At 44.8% G+C, this 20,728-nt stretch overlaps 1 protein-coding gene across 1 annotated transcript; it reads right to left on the bottom strand.

The window, feature by feature from the left end:
- Positions 1–13,777: 13,777 nt before the first annotated feature.
- On the bottom strand, positions 13,778–18,814 carry C2H3orf38 (chromosome 2 C3orf38 homolog). Its single transcript, XM_058800263.1, has 3 exons — positions 18,682–18,814; positions 17,177–17,397; positions 13,778–15,461 (listed from the first exon to the last, which is right to left on the bottom strand). The coding sequence occupies exons 1-3, from the start codon at positions 18,812–18,814 to the stop codon at positions 14,886–14,888; spliced, it is 930 nt and encodes a 309-aa protein (XP_058656246.1). The 3' UTR covers positions 13,778–14,885.
- Positions 18,815–20,728: the final 1,914 nt, after the last annotated feature.

The raw sequence follows: 20,728 nt of genomic DNA, 5'->3' as shown, positions 1-20,728 counted from the left end.
CAGAGGGTCCTTCTGCTGGGGGAAGAGCTCTCTCCACTCAAACAGGAAATCTTCTAAAACTTCCTCAAAGGAAAATCCCTTCCTGCTCCTGAAAAGAGGAAAAGCCAGCTTCCCTTACTGCCTAATTTTTATCTTACACTCCCAACAGCCCTTGCTATTGACAAGTCAGCTGTGATTAATCAGCCAAGATTCATGAACCGGGACACTCCACAAAACACAGATTAGGAGATTAGCATACACAGCTGACTCCGCCACCTCAGCAGCACTTTACAACCATTAACTAATCAGAGTTTCTTAAACTCCCTTCACCTGGCCCTCACCTGGCTCCCTCCTATCTCTTTCCCCTCCTCTTGCTTGCTTGCATGGAAGCTCCTTCCTCTCCCAGCTGTGAAAAATCTATATTCTGCTCTACCCACACCTTACTTGCTCCCTCATCTTCTCTTTACCTCTTTTCACCCTCAGGCATCCTTGTTCCAATTAAAAACCCCAGATGGAGCAGCTGGAAGATGCCTAAATATCCTAATGAACAGTGAGATGCAGCAAAAGAGAAATTTAAGGCTTCACAAGGAGGTGCACAGCACAGAGGGAAGGAAATGTGAGTGACAGAAATGGGGTAAGGCACATTTGCCTAAAAATGAGGATAGCAGAGAGCTCAAAAAAGCAGAAAAAAAGCAGAAAAAAAGCAGAAAAGAGGAAAAGAACCAAGCCCATTAGCATTTGTCTTTCCTTATCAAGAGGGTTTCAGGTGTGGTGAGTTTCTTGTTGCAAGCTGCCCATGGAGACACAGCACCATGTAAGCCTGTAGGAAAGAGCAGAAGCTGATGCTGACAGGTATTTAAAATGCACTGAAATTCAATAGCTCTGGTTTCATTCCCCATAAATTTCCAGATATCCACAGAATTGAAGTGAAATGTGAATAAAATTCACTTTGTGTTCCAGAAAAAAGAAAGGAAAATTACAAAATAAATACCAAAGTTTCATTATAAGTCTTCTTTCTGTTCAGGATGACTTAGAAAAAATTAAAATTACAATAGAAAATTCAAGGAGAGAATAAATTATTTCATTTGAAGTCAATGTATGTACAAAATCCCATTGTAATAACTTCATGGAATGGTGGAATGGTTTGGCTGCTCCAAGTCCCATCCAGCCTGGCCTTGGGCACTGCCAGGGATCCAGGGGCAGCCACAGCTTCTCTGGGCACCCTGTGCCAGGGCCTTACCACCCTCACAGTCAAGAATTTCTTTCTAATATCCCCAAATCTATCTTATTTTAGTTTAAAACCATTTTCCATTGTCCTATCGCTGGCTGCCCATACAAAAGTCAATCTCCCTTTCATATATAAGCCCTTTTCAGGCACTGCAAGGGGCTCTGAGGTCCTCTTGTCTTCCATTTCCAAAGATCAGGTGCAGCACCTTGAACTTTATCACCTTCACTAATGCATGAATAAATTTTAAAGCAATCATTTGAAAGTTTCTAAGAAAACAGAACTTCTCAAAGCAAACAAGATGATGAGGAAACTGTGCTGCCATAGCTCCAGCCTGATAACCTGATGGAAATGGCTGTACAACAAAACACAGAGATCCATAGAGAAAAAGAAGTTCAGCTGGTGATGCCAGACCCCCAGAATCTCTGAGCAGGTTCAGAAAGGGTGAATCACTCTTACCTTCACCCTTGCTCATGCTGAAATAGTTCTGCACTGTCAGGTGCACTGTGAGAGTCCACCATGGACTGGATTCTTCCCTTGAGACACAACTTGCCTTTTCTAAGGAAATATCAAGGTTCCTGTGAGATGTTGCAGACATCAGACACCTCAGGTGGGAATTTGCAATATCATTTTGGTACTCAGTGCCTGATTGTCTGGTTTGGGGTAAGTAAGGTGAGACCAAGGGGTGCCTTTCTGTCTTTAACTTTATTTCACAAAAGTATGATTTAATTTCCTAGAAAAATCTGGGGATTTGCCATAGGCCAATCTCCAAAGACAGTCAAAATGCAGACCGGGACTGTACCTCAGAGCACACCTGCCTTGTTTGCACAGTGGAATCCTGATTAAACACCAACATGTAGGATGGCCGTGCTAGGAGTCTCTCTTGTTTTGCTGGAGATGGGGAACAAAAAAAAGCATTGTGGTAGAATGGCTCAATAAATTACGTGCAGCAGAGTTAATGCAGGTGTGCTTTCTTGGCCATGGAGCAGGCAAGGGACTCAAGAAGTGACTCTGAGGCAGGGAAATTTGAGACCAGCGGTGCTGCCTTCAGCAGAAAACTGGTTATTTGGAATTAATGATAATAAATCTAGCTCTCTTTTCCTATACCACTCCCCCTTCTCCCAGCCCTGCCACAAAGACGCTGCTGGCCGATGACAGTATCCAAAACAACCCCTTCCCCTTCCTTTGTGTCACGTATTTCCACTGATACAGAACCTTTGTGTCTCTTGCCTGGCTGACATGCCAGCCAGAGCCAGCAATCTTCACTTGGCAGCAATTTCCATGTGAAAGGGATATTTTGAAGAAAGCCTGTGGGCTGGAGCCAAGGTAAAAGCTCCTCACTCTCTCCAGCAAATGCTGCTTTTCCAGTGTGAAAGCATTGGGCCCCTGCCCTCCAAACCACTGTTCCCATGGATTTGCCCCAGGTTGGAGCCTGTCATCATCCCAGCAGGAGTAGGAAGAGTGTTTTTCAGTGGGATGGGGATAGCCAACAGCACAGACATTGTTTCTTCACAAAGGAAACAAACTTGAGCCCGAGGTTTTGGCCGGCAACACATCCCTAATGCAAACAGCCCTCGGTTCTATTGCTCTAGGAAGGGTGACTGGACCTGGCAGGCAGAGGAATAACCCCAGGCAGGGGCTGACAGCTAAATCCAGGTCATGGAAAATGAGAAGCACAGTACGCATTTTTAACAGCTATCCCCTGAAATGAACTGCCAGGGGATGAAGTTGGATGGTTTGGGTTTTGTTTAAATTTTTCAGGTCAAGATTAGGGTGCCCTCCCTGCATCACAAGTTATTGCAAACCTGAGCAAGACTTGTTGAGTTGCAAACACCCTTGCATGGAGCAAGCACTGCCAAAGCATGAAGCTTTGTAGAGCCAGGGTTTCAGCGAGAATGAAATGACCCTTATTGGTACTGCTGTTCTTCTAACTCCAGCCACAGACTGGATTTGGGCTTGCTCACAGTGTCCCTCAGGAGGGACAAGCCCTTCCCAGTCACCTCATCATCCAAACTCCTCTCCTGCCTTTCATCACTGCATGCCACCACCAGGTTTCCTGCCCCCTCCTCAGTGTGCCCATCACCTGCTGCTCAAGGAACGATGGCCGTACCCCAGGGAAATCCCATGCAAGGGTTTTCCCCAGACTCTGGGCCAAAAACGGTGGGGTTTTAGTCACTAAATCTGACTGCTGTAGCCACCCCCTCCGTGCAGGACCTCAGTGCCTCCCTGCTCTACGTGAGGCGAGGCAGGAGAGGAGGGCAGTGTCCTCACGGCTCCCTCAGCTCCGCGATGCTAAAACCAGCCCGGCACAGCTGCAGAGTCCAGGACAGGACCCACAGAGCCCCGGGACAGGGCCCACAGAGCCCCCGGGACAGGGCCCACAGAGCCCCCGGGACAGGACCCACAGAGCCCCCGGGACAGGACCCACAGAGCCCCCGGGACAGGACCCACAGAGCCCCCGGGACAGGGACACGCAGACAGCCCCGGGGACAGGGCACACGCAGACAGCCCCGGGACAGGGCCCACAGAGCCCCCGGGACAGGGCACACGCAGACAGCCCCGGGACAGGGCCCACACAGACAGCCCCGGGACAGGGCCCACACAGACAGCCCCCGGGACAGGGCACACACAGCACCAGTGCCACCCGGCCGGGCCAGCGGCTGCCACCCGCACGGAAGATGCTCACAGCGCGCACGGGATGCTGCGCCAGGATCCCTCCCGTGCGGACGGAGCAGAGCACGGTATTCACGACTGATCCCGTGGCTATCGCCTGCGGAGCTCGTCCCCTCTTGCCGTGGCACGGGCAGGCTCTCTTTCCTGCCTTTTTCCCCTGCGGAGCGCGGCGGCCGCGCCGCCACCGCGGGGCAAGAGCTCCGCAACGCGGCCGCTGCGCGCACTGCGGATGGAGCGGGGCCGGGGGCTCTGCCCGCTCCTCCCGAGCCCTCCCGCCACGTTCATGGCTCAGGTACCTAAACCCTGGGTGAGCATCACCCTGAGCGGGGGGGCACCACTCCCGTCTCCATCCCGCTCTCTCCGAGCCACGCCTTGCTTTCTCATTCCAGCTGAAGTTTCTTATCCCAGCTTTAGCACTGCCAAGTTTTGTAATCCTGCTTGTTTTACTTCATTTGAACTAGAAGACTCCTGCCTGTAAAAGAAACGATTGCCACAAGGGTTCTGCAGGCTGTTACTCTTCCTGTCCTCGAAGTGAATGTCTGTCATTGTTCTGTGCTGGTGGGCATGAACTATATGTGGCAGTGCATTGGCCCTGAAGGAGTTTCTCAGTTTTCTGTAATATGTGTAATTTTGAGCTGTCTTCCTACTGTCTCTATAACTGCAGGAAAAATAAAAACTCACCAACAGCATTTTTCGTGTTGGAAAATCAAGGCATTACTTTATGCTGGCCAGGATATTGTTTTGGCCAGGATGTGCAACAGAAATAATTTCATCCACACAGGGCCCGAGCCGTGCAGAGGAAATCATTCCACCACACATCAATTTTACTAGATTTTTCACACACTTACAGAGTTAAAACCCATAGAAATTCATTGGTTCAGTGTTCATTGGCTCCAAGTCACACACTTCTCAGTATTTGGCTTCCTACTGGTTATCAATCTCTTCACCTTTGATGATAACTACGTTCTCATTCCCTGATTCTCTTACCAAGTTTTTTGGGACCAAGTTTCTCTGACCATGCCAGCGGTGGTTTTTGATCATTGATGGTTGTTATCCTTTGTGTACCTTCTGTGCTGTTCCCAGTCTGAGACATCAGGCCTTGAGGGCTGAAACAGTCCTTTGAAAAGAAAGTTAAAATTCCCTTCCCCAGGGGCAAGGGTGAACAAAACCCATGACCAAAGTGATATAAAAATATTTTGAACTACCACTTAACACTAAGGGCCTCCTGCTTGTAGGGCTTTTCCCTACTGACAGGCTGGAGCACACAGAGTATCCCACAAGGAAACACTGCTAGTACATCACACACACAGGGGTTTCCAGCAGCATTAAATCTGCCAGACAGGAGGCAATCCCACAAATACTCTGCACAGCATTCAGGGATAACACATTGCATGCATAAAGGTAAATTTCCCCACTGTGACCCCTGGAAGACCATTCCCTGTGCCTATTCCTGCACCCTCTACCTTCACCCTCCTTCCCCAGCCCCCCAGTGACTCTGCACCCTGTCCCCTTCACCCCCAGTAATCACTAGAGGACCCCTTATCTCTGTGATGATCTCTGGAAATGCCTTTTGTCTCCAACAGCTCATCTGCCCTGCCCCTCACCTGCTGAGATCAGCTGCTTTCCTACTGGGAAAAAAGAATAAAAAATGAACCCTGGGAATAATGAGGAGTTCTGAGAGCTTTCAAGTTCCCAAAATAAATAAATAAAGAGAAGGAGGAAGGGAGAATTGCATGCTTCTTTTGATTAATTCCCTTTCTTCCCACCCCCAAAGACCATGCAGTAAATAAAATGAAGTCCAGTCCTGACAGACACAAACCTTGACTGTCTGTTTATAGATGGTGTGAGTGCCAATATTCCAGCGGGACTGTGCAGAACGAGTCTGTCAGGGAATCGGAGCACATGTTACAGAGTGTGAAGGTACATGCTTCACATTAAAAACAAATCCTTCAGAAAGTGCAGAACACCCTAAATCTACATCTGCCACGCTGGTTATTCCTGTTGCGTTCTTAAAAATCACCCTGAATTTTATTTTCCACATCTTTCAAGTGCTAGATCTGCAAAGCAGCATTATAAGTGCAGCTGTTGTGAAGTTCAGCTCTGAATAGATATGGAGCCGAATGCTGGCTGGAATTTTGATTTTTACCTCTGAATATTTTTCCATCTTTTGGAAGCTGCCCAGTTTGAGAAAACCACCTCTTCTGCCTATGATCACCGATACCATCACATTTCAGGGTGCAATTTTTTCACATCTGACTCAACCCAGCTCTAACACCTTTTCCTAACTGCCTTGATTCCTCAGCACCAACTCCCTGTGCAGCTGCCTTTGCTTCTGTATTGCCATTACTGTGTCCCCAAGAGTCACATTCAGTGCCACTGATGTCATTGAAAATAATGTCAAGGAGCAGCAAGAAGCCTAGTAAATGACTAATTTATTTTTACTTTTTAATCCTTTGTCACCATCACCACCTCCTGACAAAGGAATCAGACTTGAGGAGGGTCTGTGCTGTACAGCAATTTGCAGTGTAAAAATTTTGAGCAAGGCCTTTGATCACACCAGAATTCAGTCATCTGCAAATACAACACAGAAACCTGCCCACTTCTGAGACATGGTTTAGTATCAGCTGATGACCCTATTGATTTATTTTGTATTTTTCATAATGAGCTATAGCTACATTATAGAGTTGCCAGCATTGGATTGCAATTTGATTTTCCAAGTGCCATTTCTCAGACGTGAGGTTTTTATAAAAGCTTTCCTCATAACAAAAGCCACTTTCAATTTAACAGAACAGTGTTGCAAGTTTGTATCTACAGTTCAACAACAAATAAAAACCTTTTTATTTTCACATAAACAGAGCCTGGAGCACAGCAAAACAGGCCAGTGTGCTCCCTTTGATCCCATTTTTCCTTGGAGGTGGAGGAGAATAACACTACTTCTCCTCTGCTCCTACACATCAACACTGCTGGAACTTATCACCTCTCCCTGGCTGGACTTTGCCAATAAAAATAGAATAAAACATTCTAGCTCAAAGTTCCTAACTCAGAGCTCTTCCTATAGGACTTTGCCTGAAAAATCTGTTTCCTCAGCAAACAGTTCACCCCCTTCCCATCCTTCACCTGGAGCTAACATCAGACAACAAAGGCATCAGCATGACTTTGCCAGGTCTGAGTTGTGTCTCTGCAGACTGTGCAATGTCCTAACACAAAACAAAGTTTAAAAGAAGTGAAAAAAGAAGAAAAAAAAAGAAGAAAAAAATCCTTCCACTCTTCTCCCACATGTTATGGATTTCAAACCTTGGTTCACATGTCAATTCAAAAATATTTAAAAAGCCACAGGGAGGGAAGAGCTGGAAAATATTATTTTCCCTAATTTCTCAAAATCAAGGTCCCAAGTACTTGCTGGAGTTTTTCATATGATTGCATGCTCTCCTCATGTGCAGACCAAACTCCCTGGCCCCTGCATTTCCCCAGGGCTCAGAGCAGAGGGAACATTTCCTCGCCCTCAGGTGGGTCACTGGCCCCATCACAATTATTCTGCCACTGTGTTTCCTTCAGGACATTCAGAGTGACCAACACACTGAACAAGCAGCCTGCCTTGGGTGCAAACAGAAAACATCCCTTTTTCTGCTCAGGAACAAGAACAGAGCTTCTTGTTCCATCCCAAAGCCTTCCTTCAAGGAAATACAGAGCTAATGGTGCTGTCAGAGCCCCCAAAGTTTTGTAACTCTTTGGGGACGGCACAATATTGGAAAGCGACTTGATTGGTATGAAATGTTATTTCAGCTGAGAATGAAAAGAAACACTTCCGTCTGTGCATTAAATAGGAGAACAAATGCATACAGGTGTAACATTTGCCACAAGCAAGGCAGCAATCCCCAGCACTGCTCCAAGAGACAGCTTCCTTCTCCTTCTACTCACCTCAGGTTTTGGCATACACACAAGATTTAAAATGGGGGGGAAAAAAAAGACAAAAGAAAAAGAAGGAAAGAAGGATCCTAATGAGCTTGCAATATTCAACCAATTGTTCCTTCAGGGTATTTCCTAGTGTTCACTTGGTAGTTGAGAAAATACTGACAAGATATTCTCTCAAGAGGCCAGAACAGCTTTAGTGGCACTTTAGAAAAACCAAGGAAGTTTGACAAAGAGTTTACCACAACATCCAGTCTACATAAAACACTTCTCAGGGCATTAACTTAGCCCATTCAACTTAGCAAACTTCAAGTCCATTTGATGTTAAGTTACTCAAAATGCTCCAAGAAGGGGGAAGAGGAAGACAGAGAGAGAGAGAGACAAGACAGAAGAGATAGAAAAGCACACAGGCCACATACCTTCAAAGAATACAAGATTTGAAATTAAAACATCCTGAATACCATTCAGGAGTACACAATTCATCAGACAACTTTTACCTGCAGAGATCAAATGACATCACAAAGAAAGTAGTTACAAATAAAAATCCAGTCCAGCAGCCCTTCACTTTTGACCTGGGATCTGTAACCATACTTTTCTGGCTCATTTTTACTTCTGTTTAAAAACTGGAATACTACAAAAAGCCTATCTACAGACAGTAGACCCAGGATTTCCCAGGTTAAAAAGAGACATCGAAGGTGTTTTGATTAAACTTTTTTGTTTAAACTTTTGTTTAAGCAACCACTGGGACTGGGAGAAGGGGAACAACCTTCCAGCAGCATAGTTTTCCTTTGGCACACTGAAAATGTCAGGGATTTTCCAACATGTGTTACTATCTTGTGGGGACACTGAGAGCAGAAGGAATCTGGAAGTGAAGTGAGGAGCTCAGAATTTCAAAGTGAAAAGGGTGAAAGCTAAAAGACAAAAGAAGTAAAGCTAATTTTAAGCCCATTCCCTAATTTGTAACGCTCTAGTTGCTGCGAGCAGATATGGAAATACAAAACCTCTGATTCTCCCCAGCCCTGCCCAGCATGCAGGAGGCCAGGGGAAGCACACAGGGAGGTAGAACACATAGCTTCTGATGAAAAGTCCAGATTCAGGGCACTCCAAGTGAATTAGACAAAGGAACTGTGCCAGGTAACTCCATGCAACTAAAACATGGCATGGTTACTAATTAAACTTACACATTTATAGAATCCTTATGGCTCCCAAGACATGAGAAATCACAGCTGACATCCTGCAAGCAAGAGGCAGGACACTTGTGCTTAGCAGCTTCCCACATGTGCAGTCACAAGTCCCATTTTAGGCTAAGTAGACACTTTTACCTCTTCCCAGGTCGTGAGGAGGACAGGGTGGGTGGTCTTTTCCAAAGGGCTGCAGAGCTGTCTCCTTGTGTCACAGGACCACATCCACACACCAGCTTCTCCCCAAGGAGCCCACAGCCAGATCATTTCCATAGCAGGCTTTAAAAAAATCCTATCCATCATGCTTAGCAGTGTCAGCCTGCTGCCAAAGTTTGTCAGCTATAGCCTGGAAGCATCCAACTTTTCTAGGTTGGAATCCAAGCCCTCTGTTCCATATGAAAAAGTTTCAGGGCAAACACAGAGTTTGCACCCACAGTGCAAAATTTCTTGTGGGTGGTTTTCTCCCAGATGCAAAAACAATGAACAGTGTTTGAATTAGAATGTTTCTAACATGTTCATTTTATGATCTAATGGTTTTATTGTCACCACTGACACTGCTCATGCTTCCCAGACAGCTGTAAAGGGGTGGCATCCTGGGCTGAAGCAGGAGCTGCCTTGGCAGTGACAAACCAGGCTCCTTCAATACCTGGCAGATCCACAACACAATCCCAGTCTGGGTCAAAAACATGGAAGACCAACCAGCACTGAAATTCAGCTCACCTGGGGAAGAATTTGCCCTTCTGTTGCTCTGAAAGCTTTATCCTTGCTGTTAATCCCTCACTCAGCTCCAAGTAAATTGTGTGATGCCCTCCTGCCTCCAGCAGAGTCCTTGCCTTATATCTGGGGAAAGCAGCTGCTGGAGACAGCTGGAATGATACTTTTATGATTATTACAGTAGCTGCAAAGTCATCTATGCCATGGTTAGCACTCAGATGTTTAGCAGTTTCTGTCACCAACACAAATTTTAATGTAGAAATGAATCTGCAGGCAGCCAGGAGACCCGCAGCACCCCATCCCAGCCATGTTTCCAGAGAGGGGCAGCTGGCAACCCCCTGGAAGATGCAGGAGACATGGCTGAGAGCTCATGGTTTGGTCCCTATCAGGATGCCACAGATGTGACATTGTAAACTGAAAATACTGAGATACTTTTAGTGTCATGAGATGCATTTCTAATGGTAGCACTTAAAGAGTTTGTGTCTCATAAGATGATGTTTCTAATTTCAGAGAAAAAAAGTCTACTCATCTGAGCCTTTCAGATGCACATCAGCCAGCAAGTAATTGAAGACAAAGTGTTTTTCTGTAATAAACCTTCATAATGAAGCACCAGAGGAAAATCCTAAAGTTCAACTCAATAAATCACACTAATCTGCAGAATGGGATTTTCCTGCCACTAATCTTGTTAGAGCTGGGGCACTGTGCAAATATATCCAAACACATAATTACTGTAGAGATATTAAATGGATCGATTTATTTCAATAAAAAATGCAAACTTTGAGGAGAATTCATTAATACTCAAAATCCAGCCAGGCAATAAATAACACTAATGAACTGAGAAAAAGGAATAGATGAACAAGTACTGACATGATGTCTTATGCTTATTGCTGTTAAAGAGGAGCTGACAACTACTCCATTTGAAATATAAATCCTGCAAGGGAAATGCTAGAAAGTGAGCGAAAGACTTGTTAAAAATATGTATGTACATATATATATACACACATTTTAAGAAAGCATTAGGATGAAAACTAATTTAATTTCATCCTAAGGAGGCCATATTACCATTTTCATCACCCTTAAGCTGTGTTTACATTAGCAAACAGTGCTGTGCAACAGGAGCATGAAACAGCTGTTGCTGAGATGCTGCCAGCACAGCATCTCTACATGTGTTGGGGCTTTGCTGCCAGCCAGCTCCAGGGTGGTCCTGCAGCCTGAGTGCCTCACAGAGAGCAGGGCAGCCTGGCCACAGAGCTGCAGGAGCTCCCTGGTCCATTCTGTCCCAAGGGAATTCCAGGGAGACCGCTCTGAAATGTAAATCAGGTGACAAGGATGGTGGGTGTGGCAGCAAACACAGCATTTTCCTCAAAAGCAGCCTCCTGACTGGCACTGAAATGTTTCCTGCAGCAGAGGCACTCAGGGCACTGGAAAGGGCTCACACTAGGACAGCAGAGTGCAACACTCATCCACACAACCCAAACGACCCAGTGACAACCAGGGGTATCTAAAAGAGCCTTTTCAGTAAGGACTGTGAGAGCTTGTCAAGACAGAACCCAAGAACATGTTTTCCCTTGTGCCTGGGAGGTTCTGCAATTTGCCAAGAAGAAAAATCAAAACATTTGGTTTGGTGTTTTGGAATTATAACATGGTATTCAAACAGCACACTTGGAGTTATGCAGGCTGCTTCAGAGGACACTTACAGAGATTTTCTACAGATTCCTGAAAAAGAAGGAAGACATTGAGGGGGAGAGATGTGTCCAGAGAAGGAAACAGAGCTGGGGAAGGGTCTGGAGCACAAGTCTGATGTGGACCAGCTGAGGAAGCTGGGGTTGTTTAGCCAGAAGGCTCAGGGGACATTATCACTCTACAGCTACCTTAAAGGAGGGTGCAGTGAGGTTCTCTTTTCCCAGGGAACAAGACAGAAAGAGAGGGAATAGTCTCAAGTTGTCCCAGGGGAGGCTTAGACTAGATATTATGAAGAATTTCCTCACTGCAAGGGGGGTCAGGCTTTGGAGTAGGCTGCTCAGGGAAGTGATGGAATCGCCAGCCGTGAAAGTGTCCGACAAGGTGCGGATGTGGCACCTGCTAGTTTTACTCAATCCCACAGTTCTTACAGCAAAGGACGTGCTGCCATCTGTCCTGGTGGAAGATCCCCAAATTATTCTTCATTCCTTACCTGAAAGCTGCTCCTGTTCATTATCTGGGACAAGAGACTTCGGTAGCTGAGCAGAAAGAAAGCTCAGATAACAAAGATGAGCCTGTTTCATTAAATCACAGACAGGTTATTAAAAATCACAGTCAAGTTATTAAAAATCACCATTTCCTTTCAACAGTCTTAAGTGGGAAAACGCTGGCAAAGCACCCAAATCTCATCTAGATGAGCAGCTCAGGCTTTTACTGGTTATAAAACGAGTGATTTATGTACAACATGATGTTATTTCCCTTGCAATTTATGCACTCAGAGGGAAAAGAAGAGGTAGCTGTGCAGGAACTACACATCCCCTGCTCCTTCCAGCAGATGCCTCTCTGCACAAACACCGCTTCCACAAAAATCTCTGCTTTGTTCTAACCCAGGTCTCTAAAGAGTTTCTGTAAGGGAACTACTACTGGCAACAAGCCAATAAATGTTGTATTTTTGTCATTTCTTTAAGTTTATCCCAGAAATATAAGAGGTTTCTTAGTTTTCATTCTGCTGAGGGATTTCCTTCAAGCTTTCCTTTAGATCAAGGCAAGGGGGAACCTGGCAATTTCAGGGCATTTTGTTGCCAGCAAGAAGTGGGATAAAGCAGCCTGTTCTGCACAGTCTCCTCGGGACTGCAGCTCCGGGCAAGTGATGAATCTGCCACCAGATGTCACCCAGAGGCCACTCCTGTCACCTGCTGAGACTCCAGCAAACCTCTGGATTTCCTGCAGGCAGCAGGGATGGTCACAGCACTCATCACTCCTGCAGTTACACCCACATTTAGCTTTAGATTTCCACTTTGTGCCCTTAAAAACGTAAAGAAACCTTCAAGCTGCAGTACATTTTCAAAGTGCTTTGTAAGCTGAAGTACACTGCAAGACCTAAAAGCAAAATGCTGCGGCTTTTGGCATCTTTACTGGAGACCTGTTTTTTCTCCTTTTACAGAATTTTATCACCCTGCAGAGTTCACCCTTATCCAGCTTTTAGGGGAAAAGGAACAAGCTACTGAGACAGATAATGCATTGCAAGAAAACAGCAAGCAAGAAGCATCTTGTGACAAGGGAACATAAAAGGTTTCCTGTCATAATAAAGACAATTATAACAGGAAAAACCCAAGCAGAATAAAAAATTAAAGAGATGAAGATTATTTGACACCTTTTACAAACTCCTGAATACACTTAAAACATTCATTTCATGGGCAGCATCCAAAGGAAGCACAGAGGGACACGATTTCCATTGCTTAACGTTCAGAAAGTTCCATGTACTTTGCTGCAAATCAGAATTTTGTTTTTTATCAAATTATTTACCAGAGAGAGATCTAGAAAGCACAAATTTAGCATTGCAGCTTCAGTGGTAGTGATAGACATAAGAAACTGTTATTGAAAACATTTGTTGTGGTAAGAAACAGAGGAAAATGGATGACAACAGTTATGAAGAAATTTTTCTTCATTTTTTCAACCTCCTAAATACAACTAAAATATCCAGTGCTTCCAATGGTAAATCAACAATTAATTCCTTCAGCTCTGAACAGCAGCTTCTAAAAAGAGGGATGAAATCACTCCTGTAAAAATTTCAGCTTTTTGAAACTTGTCCAGCTCCATTTAAACAAGTCCTAACTTTTCCCTTAAAGTCAAGGTTAAGCCAAAACCTTTACCACACAGTCAATGTTCTTCTACTCTTAAAACATTCTGTCTGTGTCAATGACTTGAAAATTGAATTTGGAACTCTAAGTTTATTCTAAACAATAGAAAAATTAGAAGCCACAACTCAGTTGTTTATTGAGAAAGAACATCCCAACACAGTATATGAACTTTTGCTTAGAAAAGAAATTAATTTAAGGAGAAAGCAAGATTCTGACTGTTCACAAAGATCAGTTCTGTGCATACCTGAACCTTCTTGTTTCCTCTCACCCAGCCATACTTCACCAACACACACCTGGGAACAGTTCTTCTCCTTCTGCTAAAGTTATGGGGAATGTTTATGTTTTCAGAACTTTAAACATGAAGACAGAAAATTAAAACAAAATTCCCAAACAATCAAACAAGATGCAGAAAAAGAAGTTTTCACCTCACTTCACCTCTAATCCCCTATAAATAAACACAGCAAAAAAAAAATCAAGTTTTACACTGGCAATAATTTAATAATTTCCTATTATTAAGTAGTAATTGGATAACTTTTCTTAGTGTGACCTATCACTGTAACCACCCAGTGGTAACAAATGGACTTTCAGTACCTGTAATAAAACAGCTCAGAGTAAACAAAATACTTATTTTGAGAAAACATACAAAAATCAAAACTATTACATTAAAAACTCTCTTGTAATTACATACAAAATAACTATCAGAGCATTTGGTTCATACAGTGTTGCTGCAAGTTTTGAAATCAAGTTGTTGATCCAACCCAGTCAGTGCTAGAAATGGGCATCCATCTCAAGCCTGTCTGCTTGGGGACACAGACAGAAAAGATTCTGTGTGTTCAAGACAAAACTGGAACCATAAGGTAAAAGGATAGGAAGCAATCAGTGCAAAGAAGCTAAAAAAAAGACTCCAACAATGCCAAGTTCCCTGCACTGTCCCATTAAAACACATTTAGAACATCCACAGCAGCTGCCTCCATTCACAGTGTTTTGTTTTGGGTTTTCTATTGGTTTTCCTGGGACTCAGATGTCCATTTAAACACGTAGCCCTCCCAGATTTCCACAGCCAGATGCAATGACTTCCTGCTACAGCTCAGGCGAGAGTGTCAAATGGTGTCTTGAAGAGAATGGGCAGTTTGTGAACCCCTCATTACACATGGCTGCCAATCCATATTTAAATGCAACCACGAATAACCAAACTCCACTCTAATAACAGTGCAAAACCTGAAGGAATACCCATGAAATATTTGTTAGCTCTTGGAAAGTGCCTACAAGCATCACTTGTGTTAATACCCTGTATCTCAGCCTGCCACTTAGCAAATCTTACTCAGAGAAGAGAAACTGCATGGCAGCAACAACCCAGCCCCTCAGCCAGCTGTGACAAAATGCTCAGAATTTCTGAGGTTCAAACACAGTCAGTTCATTCCCATCATAGAACTCTCTCAGTTGGTTTGACTCATATTTTATGGAAGGTGGTTCCATTTGCATCCCAGGCTCCAGAGCGTTCTGCCCTACTATTTTAAGGTTCACCAGTTTTATCTTCCAGGTGTTATTCCTCATGGGGCAGCTGATGAGCCCAAAGATTTGCTCAAAGATACCCAAACAAGTGTTGTCTCTGTGAACTGTGCCAGCCACTGCCACCAGCACCAATCCATGAGGGGACATGGCACATTTCAGGCCACTGGAATGCAAATTTGGGTTGAAGAGGAGACATTCTTCTTTAACCAAGGACAGCAGGCGCAGGCTCACCATGTCTGCACCCACATATTGTTCCACGTTTTTTTCCAAAGTGTTGTAACAGAACTTCAGTTTGGCATCCTCCCAAAAGTGCTGTGGTCCCCATGTTGCTTCAGATTTTACTCCCAAAGGGTGCTGAGAGTTCAGGAGTTCAAAGTACCACTGGCAGAATTCTCCTCCTAGACCAACAATGTCATCTTGTGGTGACTTCTGTCCACTTCCATGACTCTGCAGTCAAGCAAATTTTTTTCCTTAGAACTGTTCAGCAAGATTATCATTTAGAAAAACATCAGATCATGCACATACTTAGATTAAACCTTTTAAGAGAGTGCCTGAAGAGAAATACCAAAGTAAAATCTCATTTATTTTTACCAACATGATCATCTAATGTAGAGAACCAGGACAGGTTCTTGGAATTACACCCAGAAAGTGCTTCACTGTCTTGGGCTCTTTACAAACAAAGAGGAAAATCCTGGTTCTACTGAAAAAGAGCAAGGAAAGGATGTAAATTGACATTTTTTGGAACTAAATGTACAGGAACTTGGTAGGTCTTCTCAGTATTTATGACTTGACAGCAAGACGTTTTTTAGAAATAAATCAAATATCAAGTTTGCTAACACCAAAGTCTGGTAAGTATTAAATTGTGTTATAAGCACTAAGCAATTAAGTCTGGAGAATTCTGTATAGAAATGCAGTATTTGCTTCACTACAAGTTGAAATTAATTTCCAATTCTGTTACATGGCTTAGGGCTTCCCATTTCTTCAAAGTGGTGAAGAGACAAGAATTAAGATAAAACAAATGCAAAGAAAGATGTGATAAATAACTCAACTGACTTTCTTTTAAATTTATGAATGTGTTTCAAGTATTTCATTTATGTACCATTAACCACAGAATTTTGTTAAGAGAAACCTTTCTTTTTTCTCTAATTATGCACACAGAAAATTGTTTTGAAAACAATTCACAGCTAAATGCTAACTGTCATCAGTTAATCCCTGAGTGAAAGCTCAGTGCAAGAGATTCTTAACAGGGACAGAGCTCTCACAGCCCAGGAGGTGGGGCTGCTGCCCATGAGGGTTCTGAACTACAGCAAGGGGGCCAACTAGAACCACAAATTAACTTCTTCAAGTTCATTACACCATGAGGATTTGCTAACTGGCAAAAGTTTTTACTTCCAAACAAGCTATTAACGCCAAAATACATTTCCTTACACTGTATTAAGTGTTACAAATTCATGGACAAATTTTGTTCAGCTCTTTCTGCCTCACATGGAATTCATTGCTGCAGCTCAAGAGAACAGCTCTTACTCAGCTGAATGTTTGTTGCTTTTCCTTCTGATCAAGAGACATCTGCATGGACATTTTTTAGATCTCAAAGAGGAAATAATCATCTAAAATACAGGGGTAAGGAACGTGTCTTCTGTTCCCACCAGTGTTCTGTTGTAGGTTTTCCAGATCTTGGGGGCAGGCATTCCTCACTACAGCTCTGAAGAGAGCTCACCATAACGATGAGTTCAGTTGTTTGGAAAAACAGGAAAATAAATGGCACTGACCTGCCACTGCTGGAAACAGCACATTTAATCAATATATAAACTCAGTAAAACCCCAAAGGCCCTTGCAGGATTTCTGTGCCATTCTTACTGTTTTCAGTTGCCCCTCAACTCACAAAACTACTTGTGAATAACTTCTATTTTAGTCTATAAGACAATCTAAAAACTCAAAGCATGGAGAAGACCCCTCACATTAGAGCTCAAACAGTGGGGAAAACAGAACAGACATCTTCACACGTTGTAATTTAAAACCCTACCAAACCCAACTGACACCAAACCAACCAAGAGTTAAAAAGGTTTGGGACCTTCCTACAGGTGCAGAGCCACATTTGCACTGCTCACCCTGTGGAGGCAGCGCTGAGCAGCCGGAGGGTTTCCAGCAGCAGCAGCACTCACCTGCGCAGGAGGTTTCCTGTGCCCTGGCTCCGGGGCTCGAGCCGTGAGCTGCCTGCTCCAGAGCTGCCTCACTCGCTCGATCAGGACGTGTTTCTCCGAGGAGGGAGGCACCGAGATTCCCTGCGCCGCCAAATACTTGAAGATGATTTCTCTGTAGACTTTCCTGCGCCTCAGAAGTTCCTCCACGTTTTGGCTGTACACCAGAATGGCATGAATGGCCTCTGCAAAGAAAGAAATTGAAGTTAGAGTTATCTTCTTTCACAATAAAAACCCAAACCTAAGCTATTTCTTAAACTCCTGAGCTCCAAACACAGCACAAGACAAGGGGGCAGGACATGAAGACAAAAGTTTGTAAACTGAAATCTAGCCTCGTCATCTCAGACACAGAATACACCCAAAAGCTTGCAAATATGCTTCCTGGACAGGAATTCCAGTGACTATTTCAGCAATGCACAGTAGTTTGAGAAAATGAAGCTCCACCTCCTTCCTCCTTCTTGAAGCCTGCTGGAAATGAAACTAAATCTGTTTTACTTCCACACTAATGTGATTACAACTCTCACATTCATAAGAATATGCATCCTAGCACAACAGTGCACTGAGTGGCAACAATAAACAAAATTCAGCTACAAGGCTCTGTGGCAGAAGAAGGAAACATGATAAAACTTAAATTCTCTTTAAAGCAGTTATAGCAGACAGTTCCCACCTGAACTGAGGCTAGCACTTAACAGGGGACCTATAAAACCCCTAAATCTAACCAGAAAGAAATAGCTAAAGCAAAACACAAAAATCTTTTCATTTAACTTACAAACACTGCAAAAAGTAGGGGAAAAAAGGTAAGAGGAAAAAAAAAAACCCAAAACCTACAGGCAAAAGACCTTCCAAAGACATGTATTGGGCAAATCTTACAGGTTTTAGTTACATCACATGAAATATACTCAAGGCTGAGTACAAGCACATATATATTACATATACATACTCATCAGGTGTGTGTATATATATACACACCTGAGGCCACTGGGCAAAAACCCAACAAACCCAGTGGCCACAGGTAACTCATAAAAAATTAATTCTTAGGAAACAAATCTCAACAAAGCAATGGAGGATGGTCACAACTGGAACTGTCCTGCAAAAAAAGTAAGTTCAACGGAGATTTGTATTTTACCCTTTCAAAACCTGAAAGCAAATGTGACTGACGCCACCAGCGAGAGACTAGAGCTTTCAATACTTCTAAGCACTAAGGGCCCAGCCGTGCTCGCAGCTCACTGCAGGGGTCTGACAGGACAGAGATGCTCGCGGAACTGAAGCTTGGCTAAGACCCCGTCGCCGTCGCAACCTCCTCGGCCTGAACAGCCCCAAGCTCCGAGCAGCCACCCCCCGGAGCTGCCGGGCCGCAGGAGACCGCTCCCGGCAGCGACCCCGAGCCCTGCGAGCCCCGGGGCAGCCAACGCAGGGCCCGGCCCCGCTCGGAACGCCCTGGGCCGGCGGTGCCGGCGCTGCCCGCGCACCTTGGCGGCTCTCCGGGTGCACCAGGCGGTTGGTGACGGTGTCGGTGAGCGCCAGCAGCTCCTCGGTGCGCAGGAGCTCCAGCAGGTCCCGGCACCCCGCCCGCTCCCGCTCGCTCAGCCCCGGGCCCGCCATGGCTGCGCCTCGTGCAGCGCCGAGCGCCCGCCGGAAAGAACGGCCGGCACCGAGGTTCCGCTCGGAGAAACGGTCCGGGGGGCGCACAGCGGCTGGAGGCGGGCTGAAATGTATAGATTGTGCGTGTTAAACTCAGTTGAGATCCGAGTCTGTCCTTCCCTTCCAGCCCGCACTGATGTCGTGCTGAGCTCTGGGGAGATGCCGGAGAGCAGCAGCATAGAAAGGGATGTTTGGGTACAGTGGATGGGAGCCGGCCCTGGAGCCAGGGGCACCATCCCTGTGCTGGGGACAGCTTGGACAGGGAGGCGATTGTCCTGGGGACAGCCAGGGGGATTGTCCTGCTCTGCTCTGGGCTGGGACAGCCTTACCTCCAGTCCTGGGGCCCCTCTGGGCACCACGGTTATAAAGCCATTAGAGAGCGTCCATGGGGAAGGGCCTTGAGGAGAAGACGTATGAGGAGGGCTTGGTCTCTTCAGCTGGACAAGAGGAAGACTCTTCTCTCCTGAAGGGAAGAGGAGGGACAGACACTGACCTCTCTGTGGTGACAGTGACCTGAAGTGTCAGGGAAGGTTGAGGCTGGGTATTAGAAAAAGGCTCTTCTCCCCAGCACTAGCCTGGCAGAGCTCAAACAACAGCACAACGGTGCTCGTAGCACAGGGTGTGGCTCTCAGGGTCCCGTGCAGGACCAGGAGTTGGACTCCGTGATCCCTGGGGGTCCCATCCAGATCAGGATATTCTCTGATGTCATCCTATGATTCCTACCACTGGTCACCTCACCTGGACTAAGCCAGAGTCCAATCCACTTGTGCCTGAAGCAAGAACTGCATGTGCCCAAGTGATGCATGGCCCCAGGACAGCATGGCACAGCATCTGTTTAAGGAAAAACAGTCCTATAAGCTAAAGATGCTTTTTGTTACTAAATAAATGCAAGCTCTCAACCTTGTGTTACTCTCCTCCACTTGGCACTGTTTTCTCTGTCAGGGGCAGACAACCAGTGATAGACACTTCATAAAAGGGGAAAGATAGACAAAAGAGGGAGTAAAAGACAGTAGAAGCTTCCACTGAACTAAATATCATAAGCTACACGCTGAGAAAAATAAAGGTGCAAAGAGTGCTTGACCTCTCTGTGGCAGAAAAAGCCAACACTCTGCTCCACGCCATGCTTTAACAGGAATGTGTAAGGAGACCACCTTTTTGTGCTAAAGCTGTCTGTGATTTCAAACCTAGGAACACACAGATCCTGTAAAGACACTCAAAATAACTACATTTGAATTACTGATGATGCTTTTACACAAACAACTGAACTCATCGTTATGGTGGGCTCTGTTCAGAGCTGTAGTAAGGAACACCTGCCCCCAAGATGTGGTAAACCTACAACAGAACACTGCTGGGAACAGAGGACATTCCTTATATCCCTGTATTTTAGATGACTACTTCCTCTGAGATCTAAAAAAAGCCCATACAGATGTCCCAGGTTGATCAGAAGGAAAAGCAACAAACATTCAGCTGAGTAAGAGCTGTTCTCTTGAGCTGCAGCAATGAATTCCATGTCAGCCAGAAACAGCCGAACAAAATTGGCCCATGAATTTTAAATTCAGCATTCAGATAAAAACTCAATCTGGAAGCATCTGGAAAGCTTTAACAGAATAATGCTTATTGTCTGCTGTGCCAAACTTCCCTTCATGTGCACAATGATTTAATATTCTTGATTAGTATCAATCCTGCAAACTACAAATTAGACAACTCATCTGAGAAATATAAATTACCTTAGCTTCATTTTGCTTATGTTTCAGTAAACCTTTATTTAGATTTGCAACCTTCAAGGAGTAATGCCTATCCAAATCTTCTGGAATTCAGCAAAACAAAAAAAAACAACCCTCAAGATACCATTTTAAAAATTAGATTGAGATCTTT

The sequence above is a fragment of the Ammospiza caudacuta genome, chromosome 2, assembly GCF_027887145.1.
Source record: "Ammospiza caudacuta isolate bAmmCau1 chromosome 2, bAmmCau1.pri, whole genome shotgun sequence".
In the NCBI taxonomy this organism is placed as follows: domain Eukaryota; kingdom Metazoa; phylum Chordata; class Aves; order Passeriformes; family Passerellidae; genus Ammospiza; species Ammospiza caudacuta.
Note: the sequence above shows the minus strand (reverse complement) of the source record. Positions and strands in the feature narration are given on the sequence as shown.

What these genes read in the sequence shown, in the direction of transcription:
- C2H3orf38 (XM_058800263.1), bottom strand. Translation starts at nt 18,814, where the DNA reads ATGGCGGGCCCGGGGCTGAGCGAGCGGGAGCGGGCGGGGTGCCGGGAC. An exon ending in GCACCCGGAGAGCCGCCAAG is followed by an intron (nt 17,398 to 18,681) that starts GTGCGCGGGCAG and finishes CTTTCTTTGCAG; the next exon opens with AGGCCATTCATGCCATTCTG. An exon ending in ACAGGAAACCTCCTGCGCAG is followed by an intron (nt 15,462 to 17,176) that starts GTGAGTGCTGCT and finishes GCTTGACTGCAG; the next exon opens with AGTCATGGAAGTGGACAGAA.